This window comes from Protopterus annectens, chromosome 15.part0 (assembly GCF_019279795.1).
Source record: "Protopterus annectens isolate FY-2018-M chromosome 15.part0, PAN1.0, whole genome shotgun sequence".
Classification (NCBI taxonomy): Eukaryota; Metazoa; Chordata; order Ceratodontiformes; family Protopteridae; genus Protopterus; species Protopterus annectens.
In genome coordinates, this window is record NC_056749.1 from 671605214 (window position 1) to 671619071 (window position 13858).

General features: G+C 42.4%; 1 protein-coding gene across 7 annotated transcripts in view; it reads left to right on the forward strand.

Annotated features, from left to right (window-relative positions):
• BCORL1 (BCL6 corepressor like 1) overlaps positions 1 to 13858 on the forward strand; it is a 1083397-nt gene that overhangs the window by 626159 nt on the left and 443380 nt on the right. For all 7 annotated transcript variants that reach the window (XM_044057522.1, XM_044057520.1, XM_044057526.1 and 4 more), the window contains one exon: positions 13108 to 13352. In XM_044057522.1, coding sequence (XP_043913457.1) covers positions 13108 to 13352 — 245 coding nt within the window. The remainder of the gene's footprint in view (positions 1 to 13107; positions 13353 to 13858) is intronic.

Below are 13858 nucleotides of genomic sequence, written 5' to 3' on the forward strand. Positions count from 1 at the left end.
GGACCCAGTTCCAGACCTTCTGACCCATTCGTTGGGGATGTTCCATCCATCGAGCCTGACCCTAAAGTTGACAGCATGGCTGCTCCAGTTCCACAAATAGCCAGGCTCCATGACATCTCCCCAGCAGTTAGACATATATTGATTTCTTCTCATAAGCCATCTATCAGAAAACTGTACTGCAGCAAATGGAAAAGATTTTCAGACTGGTCCTCCAAAAACAATATAGATCCCTTTACAGCTCCCATCACAGCAGTGCTAGAATTTCTTGCTAAACTTTTTAACAAGGGTGCAGCAGCTACAGCTAGCCACTGTATCTAACTTTCATATTGGGGAAATGGGACTGAGAATCATGTCCCACAGACTCTGTAAGGCCTTTCTAAAAGGGACTTTCTTGCTAAGACCTCCAGTAAGAGAACCTCCAGCTCCATGGGATCTAAATTTTATTCTATCCTCCTTAATTTTGCCTCTCTTTGAACCTGCATCATCATGTGACATAAAGTTTTTGTCATGGAAGACACATTTTGGCCATCACCTCCGCCAGATGAGTATCTGAACTCCAAGCTCTATCTATACATCCTCCTTACATAGTTTTTCACAAAAACAGTCTCTCCTTACGTACCAATCCTTCCTTTCTACCAAAAGTGTTCTCAGAGACTAACCTAAATCAATGTATTGAATTACCAGTGTTTTTCCCAAACTATGGCAACAGGACAGAATATAGATTATACCAGTAGGATGTACATAGGCAGTTGCACTTCTGTATGCATAGAACTAAAGATTTCAGAAAGTCAGACCAATTTTTGTGTCCTTTTCAGAAAAAAGAAAAGATTACCAGTCTCAAAAGTAACACTTCCAGAATGGCTCACAGATTGCATTTCCTTCCATACAGCTCTCAAAAGAGACAAGTACCAGTCAAAGTGAAGGGCCATTCCACAAGAGCTGTTGCAACTTCCTTTGCCTTCCAGGCCAGACTCCCTTTGGATTCCATTTGTACAATAGCCACATGGGTAAGACCTCATATCTTTATTACTCATTACAAAGTAGATGTGGCCTCCCGGAACAGGGCTTCATTGGGGTCCACTGTTCTGAAGAGTTTATTCCCTTGAGCCACCCAAGAAAGAAGGTTCTAGGATGCTATCCCAACCAGTATAGAATGAAGGCGAGCTAGGACAACTTAACATTAAGAAGTTATGTACTCACCATAACTTTCCATGTTTGTTGTCCATCTCGCCTTCATTCTTCCGTCCCACTCTCCTTCCTCCTCCTTCGCTACTGGAGGATCGGGCAGATAATTCTATTTATAATTGGATTATGGAGTCTCTGATCTACACAAGTTGATTTATTCTTACATGGATATTTATACTTTCTCTTGCAAACAAGATCTGGATAATCATCCCTGAGCATCATGGGATAGGGCATAGCCTCAAGCCAGTGGAAGCTCTCAAGCTTTTGAATTAGGCCGAGTCGAAACCGATGCTCGGTTCCGAACCCAACCAGCACAGAATGAAGGTGAAATGAACAACAAACATGGAACGTTAGGGTGAGTACATTCAGTTTGGAGAGCATTACCTCTTTATCCCATTCCTTTCTTTTACAAATATACCGGTTACTTTACCATTATTTATTTATTATTTATTTATTTCAGTTTGATGACCGGTGGGTCCACTGGGCTCAGGAGCCTGTTTTCAGTGGAGGCCCGGAGAGAAAAGCTCCAACATTACATAGTAAACATAAGATTTTCAGATTAAAGTTACAATTCAGGATGCAGTTACATAAGATAAGCAAAATACAGTTAATATAGAGGGTGTAGATACATTATAAAATCATGAGACATGAACTGGTAAACTGGTAAAGCTCCACATTACATAGTAGACATTAAATTTTCAGATTAAAGTTACCATTCAAGATTCAGACATGAACTGGTATATATATATATATATATATATATATATATATATATATATATATATATATATATATATATATATATATATATATATATATATAAAAAACATATAAGTAAGCTTTAAACATATCCCATAGTATGACATCAGTGACCTCACCATTATTGTTCAATTCCATGAATTGATTTATCTCTTTTAATAATAGGTATATAGGTGTGTACTAGGCTAATGGCCCTGGAGCCTTTACAAGCCTAGCCCATAGAAGTGCCCTGGCATTGTGCCGCTCGACATTAGTTCCCAGTGCCTCTATCAAGTAGAGCCACTGGAGTGATCCCCGGGTTGAACTTTCTATTACCCATCCACACATCAAGATTTCTCTTCTTTGCTTAACATGTATGGGAAGTTTGTTCCAGAGCATGGGCAGTCTCTGGGTTATGAACCTGTTCCTCCAGCATGTTCTGTTGATTGTGGTAATGAGTTTGAGGTCTGTGGAGCATATGGTGCGGAGGGACTGGGATTTCTTTAGCTGTAGCATTTCTAACAGAGCTGGGTCAGACATGGCTTTGTAAGTCAAGCCGAGATCGCCTCTTAGTAGACTATATGAGACAGAGGATAGCTGGAGTTTTTTGAGTCTGTCCATGTATGACGTGTTTAAGGCCTAGGATCCTCTTTGTGAGGTACTTTTGTGGCCTTTCCAGCTGTTGTATGTGTCTAGTGAGGTACATGCTAAATGGGGCATTATACTCGGTTTGGCCTAATGAGGGAAGTATGATGACCTCTTTCTTCCTGGGTGCAAAACCCTTGGTAATGAGATGTGCCACATAGAAGGACTTTCTGACCACAGTGGCAATATGGTGATCGAAGGAGAGGCTGCTGTCAACCTGTGTCCCCATATTTCTTATAACACCTTCAGTGCTCAGTGGGCTCCCATCAATGTGGTAATTAATGGGAACTGAGTTTTTCCCCAAAGGGGATGATGACACATTTTTTGGCATTAAGCTTAAGGCTATGGTTTCGACTCCAGTCATTGGTCTCAGTGAGGCCTTTCTGTAGGATATCTGCATCACTTGGGGAGTTAATAATGACTCCCAGCTTGCAGTCATCTGTGAACTTGGTCAGCCAGAGTCCCTCCATGTTTGCCTGGACTTCTGAGAAGTAGATGCCAAATAGGAGAGGACCCAGAATGAATCCCTGTGGGACTCCACTAGTGACTGGTTGGCAGTCAGACTTGGAGTCTGCTACTTTCACACTGTGGGTTCTATCTGTGAGCCAGTTTGCAACCCACCTAGTGATATAGGGGTTGATGCCTAGTTTGGTGAGTTTATCAATAATTCCTGAGTGGGGAATGGTATCAAAGACCTCGGCCAGATTGAGGTAGGCTGTATGAACTTCCTTGCCCTCATCCACAGCTCTCAAAGAAGTCAACCAGGTTGAGCAGGCATGATCTACCTTTCACAAAACCAAACTGTGTAGGATCTAGAATTTGGAGATTCCCTATATCCTTGTTAATTAGGTCCATGATGATACGCTCCATAGTCTTACATATCAGACTCATGGGTCTGTAGTCGCTACCCCTTTATGGAGAGGATGACTGTAGCAGTGCGCCATTTGGTAGGGACAAAGCCTGAGGTGAGGCTGTGATTGATCAGGGCACATGGATGTGGTGCCAGTTCACTTTTTAGTTCATGTGGAATACATCCAGGGATATTGTTGGGTCCCATGAAAGGTATATTCTTGGCCTTGGACAATGCAGCTTTAACCTGTGCTGCAGTAATGCTGGGTGCCTGGCATTCCTCCGGTATTGTGATTGGTCCTTTGGGGGGGGGGTGTTGGGGTAAAGTTGGCACTGAATCTGTCGGCCAGTATGTTGGGAATATCTGTTGGCTCAGTATAGGAGGTACCATTGTTCAGTAACTCAGAGCAAATCTGGGTATTGCCGTGAAGATATTTGATATAACTATACAAGGCTTTGTGGTTGTTTTTAGTGTCTGCCGCAATTCTGCCTTCATAGCTGGCTTTAGAGGTTTTGATGAGGGATCTCATCTTTTTGTTGAGGCTAATAAGGGAGTTTTTCCAGTCTTGGGACCTCACCTTTTTTTTTCAACAAGTTCTTCCTTCTGTTGTAAAGTTTATTAATGGCAGGGGACCACCAGATTGGCTTCCTTTTTTTGCAGGAGAGTGTCTTGGTTCTGTTGGGTATGGCTAGTTCCATGCATTTATGTACGTGTTCGTACAGTGCATTGGTGTGTGATTCGGCAGTCATGCATCTATTTTCCATTGACATGGGTGCCGTGAAGTTAGCCACCTCTGTTTTTAAGAGCCCAAAGTCAGCTTTGGAGAAGTTTTTCATGGTGGTTACCTTTGTGGGGGTGGATTTCCATGGTGATTAGTTTGTGGTCAGATCTAGCCAGGGAGGACTCGACTACTGGTGTAGAGCAACGGTTGCCCATGTTATTAATAACCAGGTCAAGGATGTTGCTTCCTCTAGTGGGGGTAAGAATAAGCTGGTCCAGGGCATTGGAATTCATGAATTCCAGGAAGCATTGGGCCAGTGTATTGCTGCATGAGTAGATGTTCTTCGTTCCACATTGCTGCAGTCCTTACTATTGGGTAGTCCGCTGTCCAGTCGGCCCGAATACCAGAGTATAAGGCTGACGTCGGTCAGGGCGCATTAGACTGACGTCAGTACGTCAGGGTACTAATGCGCATGACCGACGTCATATCCTCAGTCTTTTTTGCCGCATGGTCCGATGCAGAAGCAGTTTTGCGAGTGCAGGTTGGCGTTCTGAAATATTTCTGAAGCCGGAGTTTCAGACCAAATCAGAGTTGGCTAAGTACCCCGTTGGGGAACATTTTGGTTTTTTCTTGCCTCAGTATTTAACCGGATGTCAGAAAAGTGAATAACTGTATTTCTTGTGAAACAGATACCTCATAGGGATTACCATACCTTGTGTATACCTTGTTTAGGGCCTGAGCACGGCGTTGTTGGATGCCGCTCTTGTGCTGGGTTTAACAAGCGCACTATTAAGGCGGTTAGACTGTGCCAGGTTAGTGTTTGGGAAGCGTTGCAATTATAAAATGCTGTCGGATGCTCGGCGCCCGCTTCGTCAAGAAGCGCAAGGACAAAAGCGAAGCCTAGGGTTGATGAACCGGCAGTCCGGACGTCGGTTCTTTAGAAACTCAGTGGAGCCAGAGGTTTTGCCAGGAGTTTCTTTGGAGTCTCAGGCAGAGACTTTACTGTTACAGGATGTGCCTTCTCAGGAGGTAGGCCAGGCTGAGGGGCTTCTCAGGTAGCTGTTCTTCCCTCTCTTCCCAAGGTAGTTAGAGCCTCTCCTTCTGTTGCCAAAACTTTTTTTGAGAGGTAGGCCAAGTTCAGCTTCAGTGGGGGCTTCTCCTAGCATTTCAGGTTCTGTGCCTAAGAAACATATGCTTAAAATGGCAGAAGATTTGATTACTATGATTAGAGGTTCTATGCCCTCCTGATAAGAGGCCTAGGGTGGAACGAGTTTGATAGTTTTGAACAGTGTTCAGAGGCTTCTGAGTCTTCTGCAGAAGATTTGCAGGAGTATCCTCCTTATTCTGATTCTGATGTGGATGATTCCACTCCTACAGCTTCACCTCCTGAGGATTTCTCATTTCAGAGACTCTGCATTCCATGAGGGAGCACTTTAAATGGGAAGGCCAGGATTACTCTGATTCAGGAAAAGGCTTAGGGAATTCTTGTTTTTACCCCAGCATAGGCCCTTAGCTATACCTCCTGTGTTGAATGTGGTGGAAGATGTTTTTGCAGAGGCTTCCCTGAACCCTGATTCTTTGCCTCCTGCTCCTGTTAAACCTGATAGGTACTATAGGGTGCCTGAAGCTCATAAGTATCTTTTAAGAGTCCTAGGGCAGACCGGAAACTGTTTCTCAGGGACCTAAAGGTGTTAAAGCCTCTGTGGTTAAAAACCCTGTTCCCACTGATAAAGAGGCAAGGGCTTTGGATAGATGGGGAAAGTGTATACTTCTTCCACTTTAGCCATGAGGGCGTTGAATTGTCAGTTTCACATGCTTAAATATCAAAATTATCTCCTTTCACAACTGAAATCTAAGGTGGATGCTTTGGCAGGTATTGAGTGTAAAGAGTTGCTGGATTTAGTTCATGTGTCTGAACAAGTGGGTAAGCATTCCTTGCAATGTGGTTTTGATGCTGTACAGGCCTCCTCGAGGTGGCTGCCACTAGTTCTGTTCTTCGCAGGCATGCCTGGTTGAGGGATCAGAATTTAGCTGAGCATGTTAAGACAAGGATTTTGGATGCTCCTTTACAGTCGGATGTGTTGTTTGGTTCGCCTGTGGAAGCAGTTTTAAAGAAAATGGAGGACAAAGCTAAGTCTATGCAAACTGTTAAAGATTTTTTGCAGGTGCAGCCACCCAAGTTTAGTAGAAATTGGCCTACTAAGGGATGGACATATCCTGCTTATGATTCCCAGTCTAGGGGTAGGTCTAGGCGAGGTAGGGGCAGGGCTCAAGGGTCTTTTAGGCCTAGAACAGCGAGTTCACCTGCTCAGATTTCTGGTGAGGGCAGGGGTCAGTCCTTTGGTAAACAGACCCAATGACCTGCCTTTTCAGCTGCCAGTAGATTCTCGTCTGGCAGCTCCTTTGGGAGGAAGACTGTCTCTTTTCAAGGAAAATTGGGATTTAATTACTCAAGACAGATGGGTGTTGGATATCATTCACCACGGTTACAGGTTTTATTTCCATACATTGCCCCTTTCAAAGGCATGCCAGACGTTCCTCCTCCACAAAGGAAAGAGGCTCACAAGCAAATTTCTCAGTTACTCCAAATAGGGGCCATTCAGCCAGTCCCTGTATCAGAAAGGGGCCTAGGATTTTATTCTCGCCTGTTCCTAGTACCAAAGAGGGGAACACGTGGAGACCAATTTTGGATTTATCTATCCTCAACACTTATCTGGACATTCCCAAGTTCAAGATGTTGACGTTACAACAGCTTTTACCTCTGCTGGGCAAAGATCACTGGATGGTAACTTTAGATCTCAAGGAAGCTTACCTTCATGTGCCTATAAGACTAAGTTGCAGGAAGTATCTGCGTTTTCGAGCTGGGAATTCTCATTATCAGTTCTCTGCATTGCCCTTTGGCTTATCTACTGCCCGAGTATTCACAAAGGTTCTGGCTCCAGTGATAGCTTACTTCAGGCTAAAAGGAATTCAAATCTATCCTTACTTGGACGACTGCCTGATTCTGGCTCAAGAGAAGGAAGACCTTCTACAGCATCTGGAATATGTTATAGCAGTGCTAAGATGCCTAGGGTATTCTGTGAACGAAATAAAGTCCAGTCTAGTACCCTCTCAAGACATGTGCTTTCTGGGTGTGAGACTGAATACAGCAGCCCAGATGGCCTTTTAACCCCGGACAAACAAAAGAGTCTATCACTTTACTTCCATCAACTATCTCATCAGTCCGTGCTGACTGCAAGGACAGTCCTTCAAGCATTAGGGTTCATGGCATCTTGTATTCTGGTGCTTCCCAATGCCAAACTGCATATGAGGAAGCTACAATGGTATCTCAAAAATGTATGGACACAGCACTGCCAGGATTTGGACACTGTCATTCAAATAATACCTTGCCTTCAAAAGGAATTTTTGTGGTGGGCTCAGGAATGTCACCTAAACAAGGGACTCTCTGTGACCCGGCCAGAGGCGAGTCAGATTTTAACGACAGATGCCTCGGACATTGCTTGGGAGCTCATCTGAATGGAAAGTGGATACAAGACAAGTGGCCTGCCAGACTACAGCATCTACATATCAACATGAAGGAGATGTTAGCAGTCCAGTTTGCATTAATGGCTTTCAAGGAGTTACTTCTTCCAGGGCAGGTGTTGATTCTAACAGACAACACAACTGTCATGTGGTACATCAACAAGCAAGGGGGAACACCTTCTTATCCTCTATGCAGGCAAGCAATGATTTTATGGGAGACCGCTAAGCTTGCAACTAACTCTTCAGGCAAGGTTTCTGCCGGGAGCACAGAACTCCTTAGCAGATGTGTTAAGCAGACAAATCATGGATCCCCACGAGTGGAAACTGGATCTTCATGTATTTCAGAAATTGACAGTGTCATGGGGAACTCCAGACATAGATCTGTTCGCTTCTCCACTAAACCACCAGCTGCCAAAGTTTTGCACAAAGGGGTTTCATCACACAGCTTGGAAAGTGGATGCTCTGTCTTTCAGTTGGAAAAACCTTCATGTGTATGCCTTTCCACCTCTGCCTCTTCTTCCAAAGGTGCTATTAAAGTCAGACAAGACAAGCCAAGGATGATTTTGATAGCTCCAGATTGGCCTCGGCAACACTGGTACCCACTACTAAGGAGTCTGGTAAGGAAGCCTCCATGGCCTTTACCTTTGATTCCTCATCTGTTATCTCAGAAGGGCGGTCATCTGCTCAATGTCAAGCTTCACTCTCTTCATCTAACAGCCTGGCATATTCTGTGTTGAAACACAGCAGGTCTCAACTTCCTCAACAAGTTTTAAATGTGATTATGGAAGCTAGAAGACCTAGTACAAGGAAAGTGTCACGCAGAAAAATGGAAGAGATTTTTATTTTGGAGTACAAAGAATTTGGAGATTACTGAGCCTAATTTGAGTGTGGCTCTTCAATATCTTACTGAGTTATTGGACAAAGGTTTGTCCTTCTCTTCCATTAAGATTCATGCTGCAGCAATTTCAGCTCACTATGATTGTGACCCACCATTGTTTTCGCATCCTTTGTTCAAGCAGTTTCTTAGAGGGGCAAAGAATATAAGACCCCCACGTGAAGCTCCTACTCCTGCTTGGGATCTCAATTTTGTGTTGGAAAAACTTACTCTACAACCTTTTGAGCCTGCGGCTACTGCTGAATTGAAATACTTGTCATGGAAGACTGCTTTTCTGTTGGCTATTACTTCTGCAAGAAGGGTGTCTGAGTTGCAGGCCCTTATGGCAGTAGAGCCCTTTTGATTTTCCATAAGGATAGGGTATCATTACATTACTAATCCTTCCTTTATGCCTAAGGTGGTTTCTAGTGTGGCTTTAAACCAAACTATTCATTTGCCTACTTTTTATGCAGACCCCCAAAATAAAGGGGAAAAGATTTTGCACACTTTAGATGTACACAGGCAATTGCGTTATTATTTAAGCAGGACTAAGGATTTTTAGGCAGTCTCAGCAGTTGTTTGTTTCTTTTGCTTTGGGTTCGCATGGGGCAAGCCTGTGTCAAAACAAACTATTTCTAGGTGGATTGGGTTTTGCATTGCATTTTGTTATTCCCATCATGGCAAGGAGATTCCAGCTGGGATTAGGCCTCATTCCACTAGAGCTACTGCCACTTCAACAGCATTTCTAAGGGGGGTGGCAACTAAGGATATTTTGAGGCAGCTACTTGGAGTTCAGTGCATACTTTCTCTAAGCATTATCACCTTCCTATCTACTCTAAGTCTAGGGCTGGTTTGCCACAGCTGTTTTGCAAGGCATGTTGTCAGCTCCTACTTCTTTATGATTTGCCAGCCTCCTTACCTCTGCTTTGGGATTCTACCCAATAGTAAGGACTGCAGCAATGTGGAGCGAAGAACATAGTACAGTTTTGTACCTACCATAAATGTAGATGTTCGGGGATCCACATTGCTATAGTCATGCAGTACCCTCCCTTCCCTCTGTGTTTAGGGGTGGTTGTGTAGGTGAGGTTATCTGCTGATATTTTTGTATATATCTTTTTGTATATATTGTACATATGTTTGGTGCAGGTATTTTGGGCCTTGTCTTTTTAGGGTCTTCTGACATCTGGGGCAAGAAAAGACTGAGGATATGACGTCGGTCATGCACATTAGTACCCTGACGTACTGACGCCAGTCGCCCTGACCGATGTCAGCCTATACTCTGTATTCGGCCGACTGGACAGCGGACTACCCAATAGTAAGGACTGCAGCAATGTGGATCCTCGAACATCTACATTTATGGTAGGTACAAAACTGTACTTTTTCCCAGTTGATGGAGGGGAGTTAAAGCCTTTTGTTTTAGTTCTATATGCAGGGAGTCTTTGGAAAGAAATTAAGTTGTTTGGACTAAAAGTTAATTTAAATGTAATAGCATTGTGATCAGATAAGGAACATGAAACTATTAGTACCGCCTCTCTTTTGGAGTATAATGCATTGGATACCAATACTTTATCAATATTGGTTTGAGTTCCAGATTTAAAAGAATAGTGAGTATATTTTAAAGAGCCATCCAGTTTAAATCTGATATATCCGCCATATACATTATATTAATATAATGATTTAAATGTTACGCTACTAAAGATAGCCTGATTTGTTTAACATTTTTAGTGTCTTTGTGTGATAGATTGCAGTTAAAATCATGAACAAAGTATTCACATTTTCCTTATTTAGATGACTTGCTTGTCTTTGCAGAATGTTTTACAAATTGTCAGGAATCTCTCACTTGGGTGAGGAGTCTTCGTAAACTGGGATTTCAGGAGGACCATAAGTCTTGCTTGATTCTTTCCCACAGGATTGTTTTCCTGGGATGTCTCATGGATACCTCATTTCAAAGAGCTTTCCTTCCATGGGAAAAAGTAGGTCTAAATCTAGATCTATTTCTTGGGTTTTTTTCTGCTCAGCACAAGACCTCAGTTAGGGAATTTCTCAGGATACAAGGATTCATAGCATTCATGATTCTCATGATTCCTCGAGCCAGACTCCACATGAGAAAAATTCAGTGGTACCTAAAATCAATATCGTCCCAGCATCAACATCCCCATAATATTTCAGATTCTTGTTTTGAGACTTGTGAAAAGGAAATTTCTTTGGTGGAGAGACCAGTTTTATCCAAATGCAGATCTCCCATTTTCCCTTCAAGCTGCAGCACAGTCTGTAAGAACAGACACCTCAGACTTTGTTTGGGGAGCAATGTCTATGGGAGTAAAAGTGCAGAGTCTTTGAAACATAAAAGACAGACCAAAACACATTAATATGAAGAAGATGTTGGCAATAGCAAATACCTCAACTCTGTCAATCACCTGTGGGTCTCTGTACCATTATAAGTGATTACAGACAACTCCATAATAATGTAGTACATAAACAAAAGTGTAACTCAATTTTACTGTCTGTACAGACTAGCCATGGTTGCCTGGGATATAGCTTGTTAGCACAGTCTCACTATTCAGGTATCTTACATTCTGTCAAACCAGTTTGTAGCAGACAAACTGAGCAGGACCAGAACAGACCCTCATAAATGGACATTTATTCAGGGGTCTTCCAGGATTAGATGCAGCTGTGGGAAATACTGATGGTAGATCTGTTTGCTCATTAGGCTTGGAGGACAGATGCAATCTCATTTCCTTAGACAACAATGTTCCTGTATGCTTTTGTATCCTTCCACTGAAAACCTGGGTCATTCTGAGGATCCAGAAGGACTCTCCAAAGATCATTTGGCGACTCTGTTTTGGGCCAGACAACAGTGATTCTCCCTTCTTTTTGAAATGACCAAGGATAGTGATAGTTATTACAAGCTTCTTCACAGACTGGCCTTACACAAAACAGGGATTGTTTGGTGTGCTATAACTTGAAACAACTTCATTTGCCTAGAGGACATTATGTATTATCTTTTAGGCACCCATTTGCTGAGGATGTGCAGCAGCAGCTATTAAAGAAGGCAAGAATACCTGCTACTAATAAACTGTATATTAGCAAATGAAAAAGGTTTCCTACTTGGTGCCACGACAAGGCCCAGAACACTTTTAAAGCTAGTTCTACAATATTTGTGCAAGTTATTGTCCACTGGCCTTTCTTACTCCTCTGCCAAGGTACACTAAGCCATTTCAGCATGGCTGCGGATGGATCCTCCCCTTATAATGCACTGCCTTGTTAAAAGTTTTTGAAAGGGGTGTTACATACCAGGCCTCATAGAAGATAGATGTCTCCTCCTTGGGATCTAAACTTTTTTGGGAAAAAATTAACTCTTGTTCCATTTTAACCTGGTCATCAGACTGATTTGAGGTTTTAGCATGGAAAACAGTTTTGCTGATTGCTCTGACCTCTGCAAGCAGGGTATGTGAGTTGCAGGCTTTGGACAGTTGGTCATCCTTATCTCATTTTCCATAAAGATAGAGCTTCTTTAAGAACTAATCTTTCCTTTATATCTAAAGTGGTATCCAAAGTTACTTTGGGCCAAGTTGTCCATCTCACTGTCTTTTTTCCAGGTCCTAAAAAGAGAGAGAGAGGATTCTCCATGCTCTGGATGTCCCCTTACAACTCCGGTGTTACCTTGGCAGAACAAAGCCTTTCAGGAATTCTGATCAGTTGGTCATTTCATGTGACGGTAAGAAAAACAGTCAACCTGTGTCAAAACAGACTATTTTCAAGTGGTTGACTCTTGCTATTACTTTTTGCTACACCCACCGTGCTAAAACACTTCCAAGCAGGGTCAGTTCTCATTCTACCAGGGCCTTGACTTCATCTGTGGCTTTTGGGATGCATTTAGAAGTATTCTAGATTCAGCAACTTGGTCCTCTGTGCATAGTTTTGCAATTAGATTCCTTCTCCAGGTCCAGACAATCTCTGCTAGGACCATTCTATGGGGTCTTCTGGACCCTTATTTCTCCACCTCCCAGTCAGTCTAAGCTATGGTAGTCTACCCTTGAAGTTATGGCTACTGCAACAGTGATCAAATGAAGAACAGAGTGCAACTGTGAAAGTAAATTCACCATAACAGTAAATGTTGAAATAATTACTGCTGCAGAAACTTCTCCCTACCTCCATTTTTGTTACTAAGGTGAGTACCTTTATTTTTAATTTGCTAACATTGTCCTTATCTGGCCTTTAGCCTCTCTTTGTTGTCATGAAAGCTCTGAAAAGCTTAGCGCACAAATTTGTCTTTTCAGTCAGCTCTGCTCAACCTGTTTGGGCACTTGGTAGGTGTCTTTAAGCTTTGGAAGCTGGCTAACTGTTATATCCCTAGCAGGATATAACCCATATAGTTAAGGCCACTGCAGCAGTGATCATTTGAACATCTACAGTTATGGTAAGTTTATTTGAACAATTGTCTGTTTCTGAAGTGAAATGGACTTTGCAACTGAATGTGCAGTAATGACTTTGAGTACTTTTGTTAATTCTTTTGTTGGTATCAGATATTAGGTTGTTAAAAAAAAACTAACATTTTTGTGTTTACTGTAGAGTTCAAGAGTTCACATGCCTTAAGGAAGAGGAAGCGGCGGTTACGTTTGAGTAGGTGCCTTGAGTCACAGTTCCGGTTAGAGGATGCCAGCTTTTATCGGTCAAAGCGTAAACACAGAGATTGCAAACGGACTGAAGCTGATGACCTGTTTGGGAATTCTGCTTGCTATCCAGATTTAGAGAAGCCATCTGGTAAACGAAGATGCAAGACTAAACACTTAGGCGATGCGAAGGAAAAGAGCAAGGTATGAGAGCTCATTGAACTTTTGAGTCGATTTATAGAGGCTTCAGGTCTGTCCTCACTAGAATTAGAAAGTTTTTAGTGTTATAAAATGAGAGTAAAAAAAATATTTATTTTTATGTTATAGGCAGCATTTTAAAACAGAAAAGTCAGGTACTTGTTCATTCATAATACATGTGTTTGTTGTGGGATTATTGTGTGAAGAATAAGAGAACCGGCAAAGTCAGCATTACATGTTCGTATTTAGTTATGTGCCCACTGCTAAAAATATGTACACAGATGTCCTTTTTTCTAGGTGCTGTTTTCTCTCCTGTACCTATCACTGGGGATACTGGCAAAATCTCACAAATACAAGGTACAGGGTTTGATTTTGACCTCTGGTTATTGGCTAAGCTTGTAATAGTCTGCAGAAGGATAGCATAGTATTTATGAGGTTGGAGGTTGATAGCAGTTTTAGTTGTTTACCTTACAGGCAAGAGGTACAGGGTTTGATTTTCACCAAAGGAAATT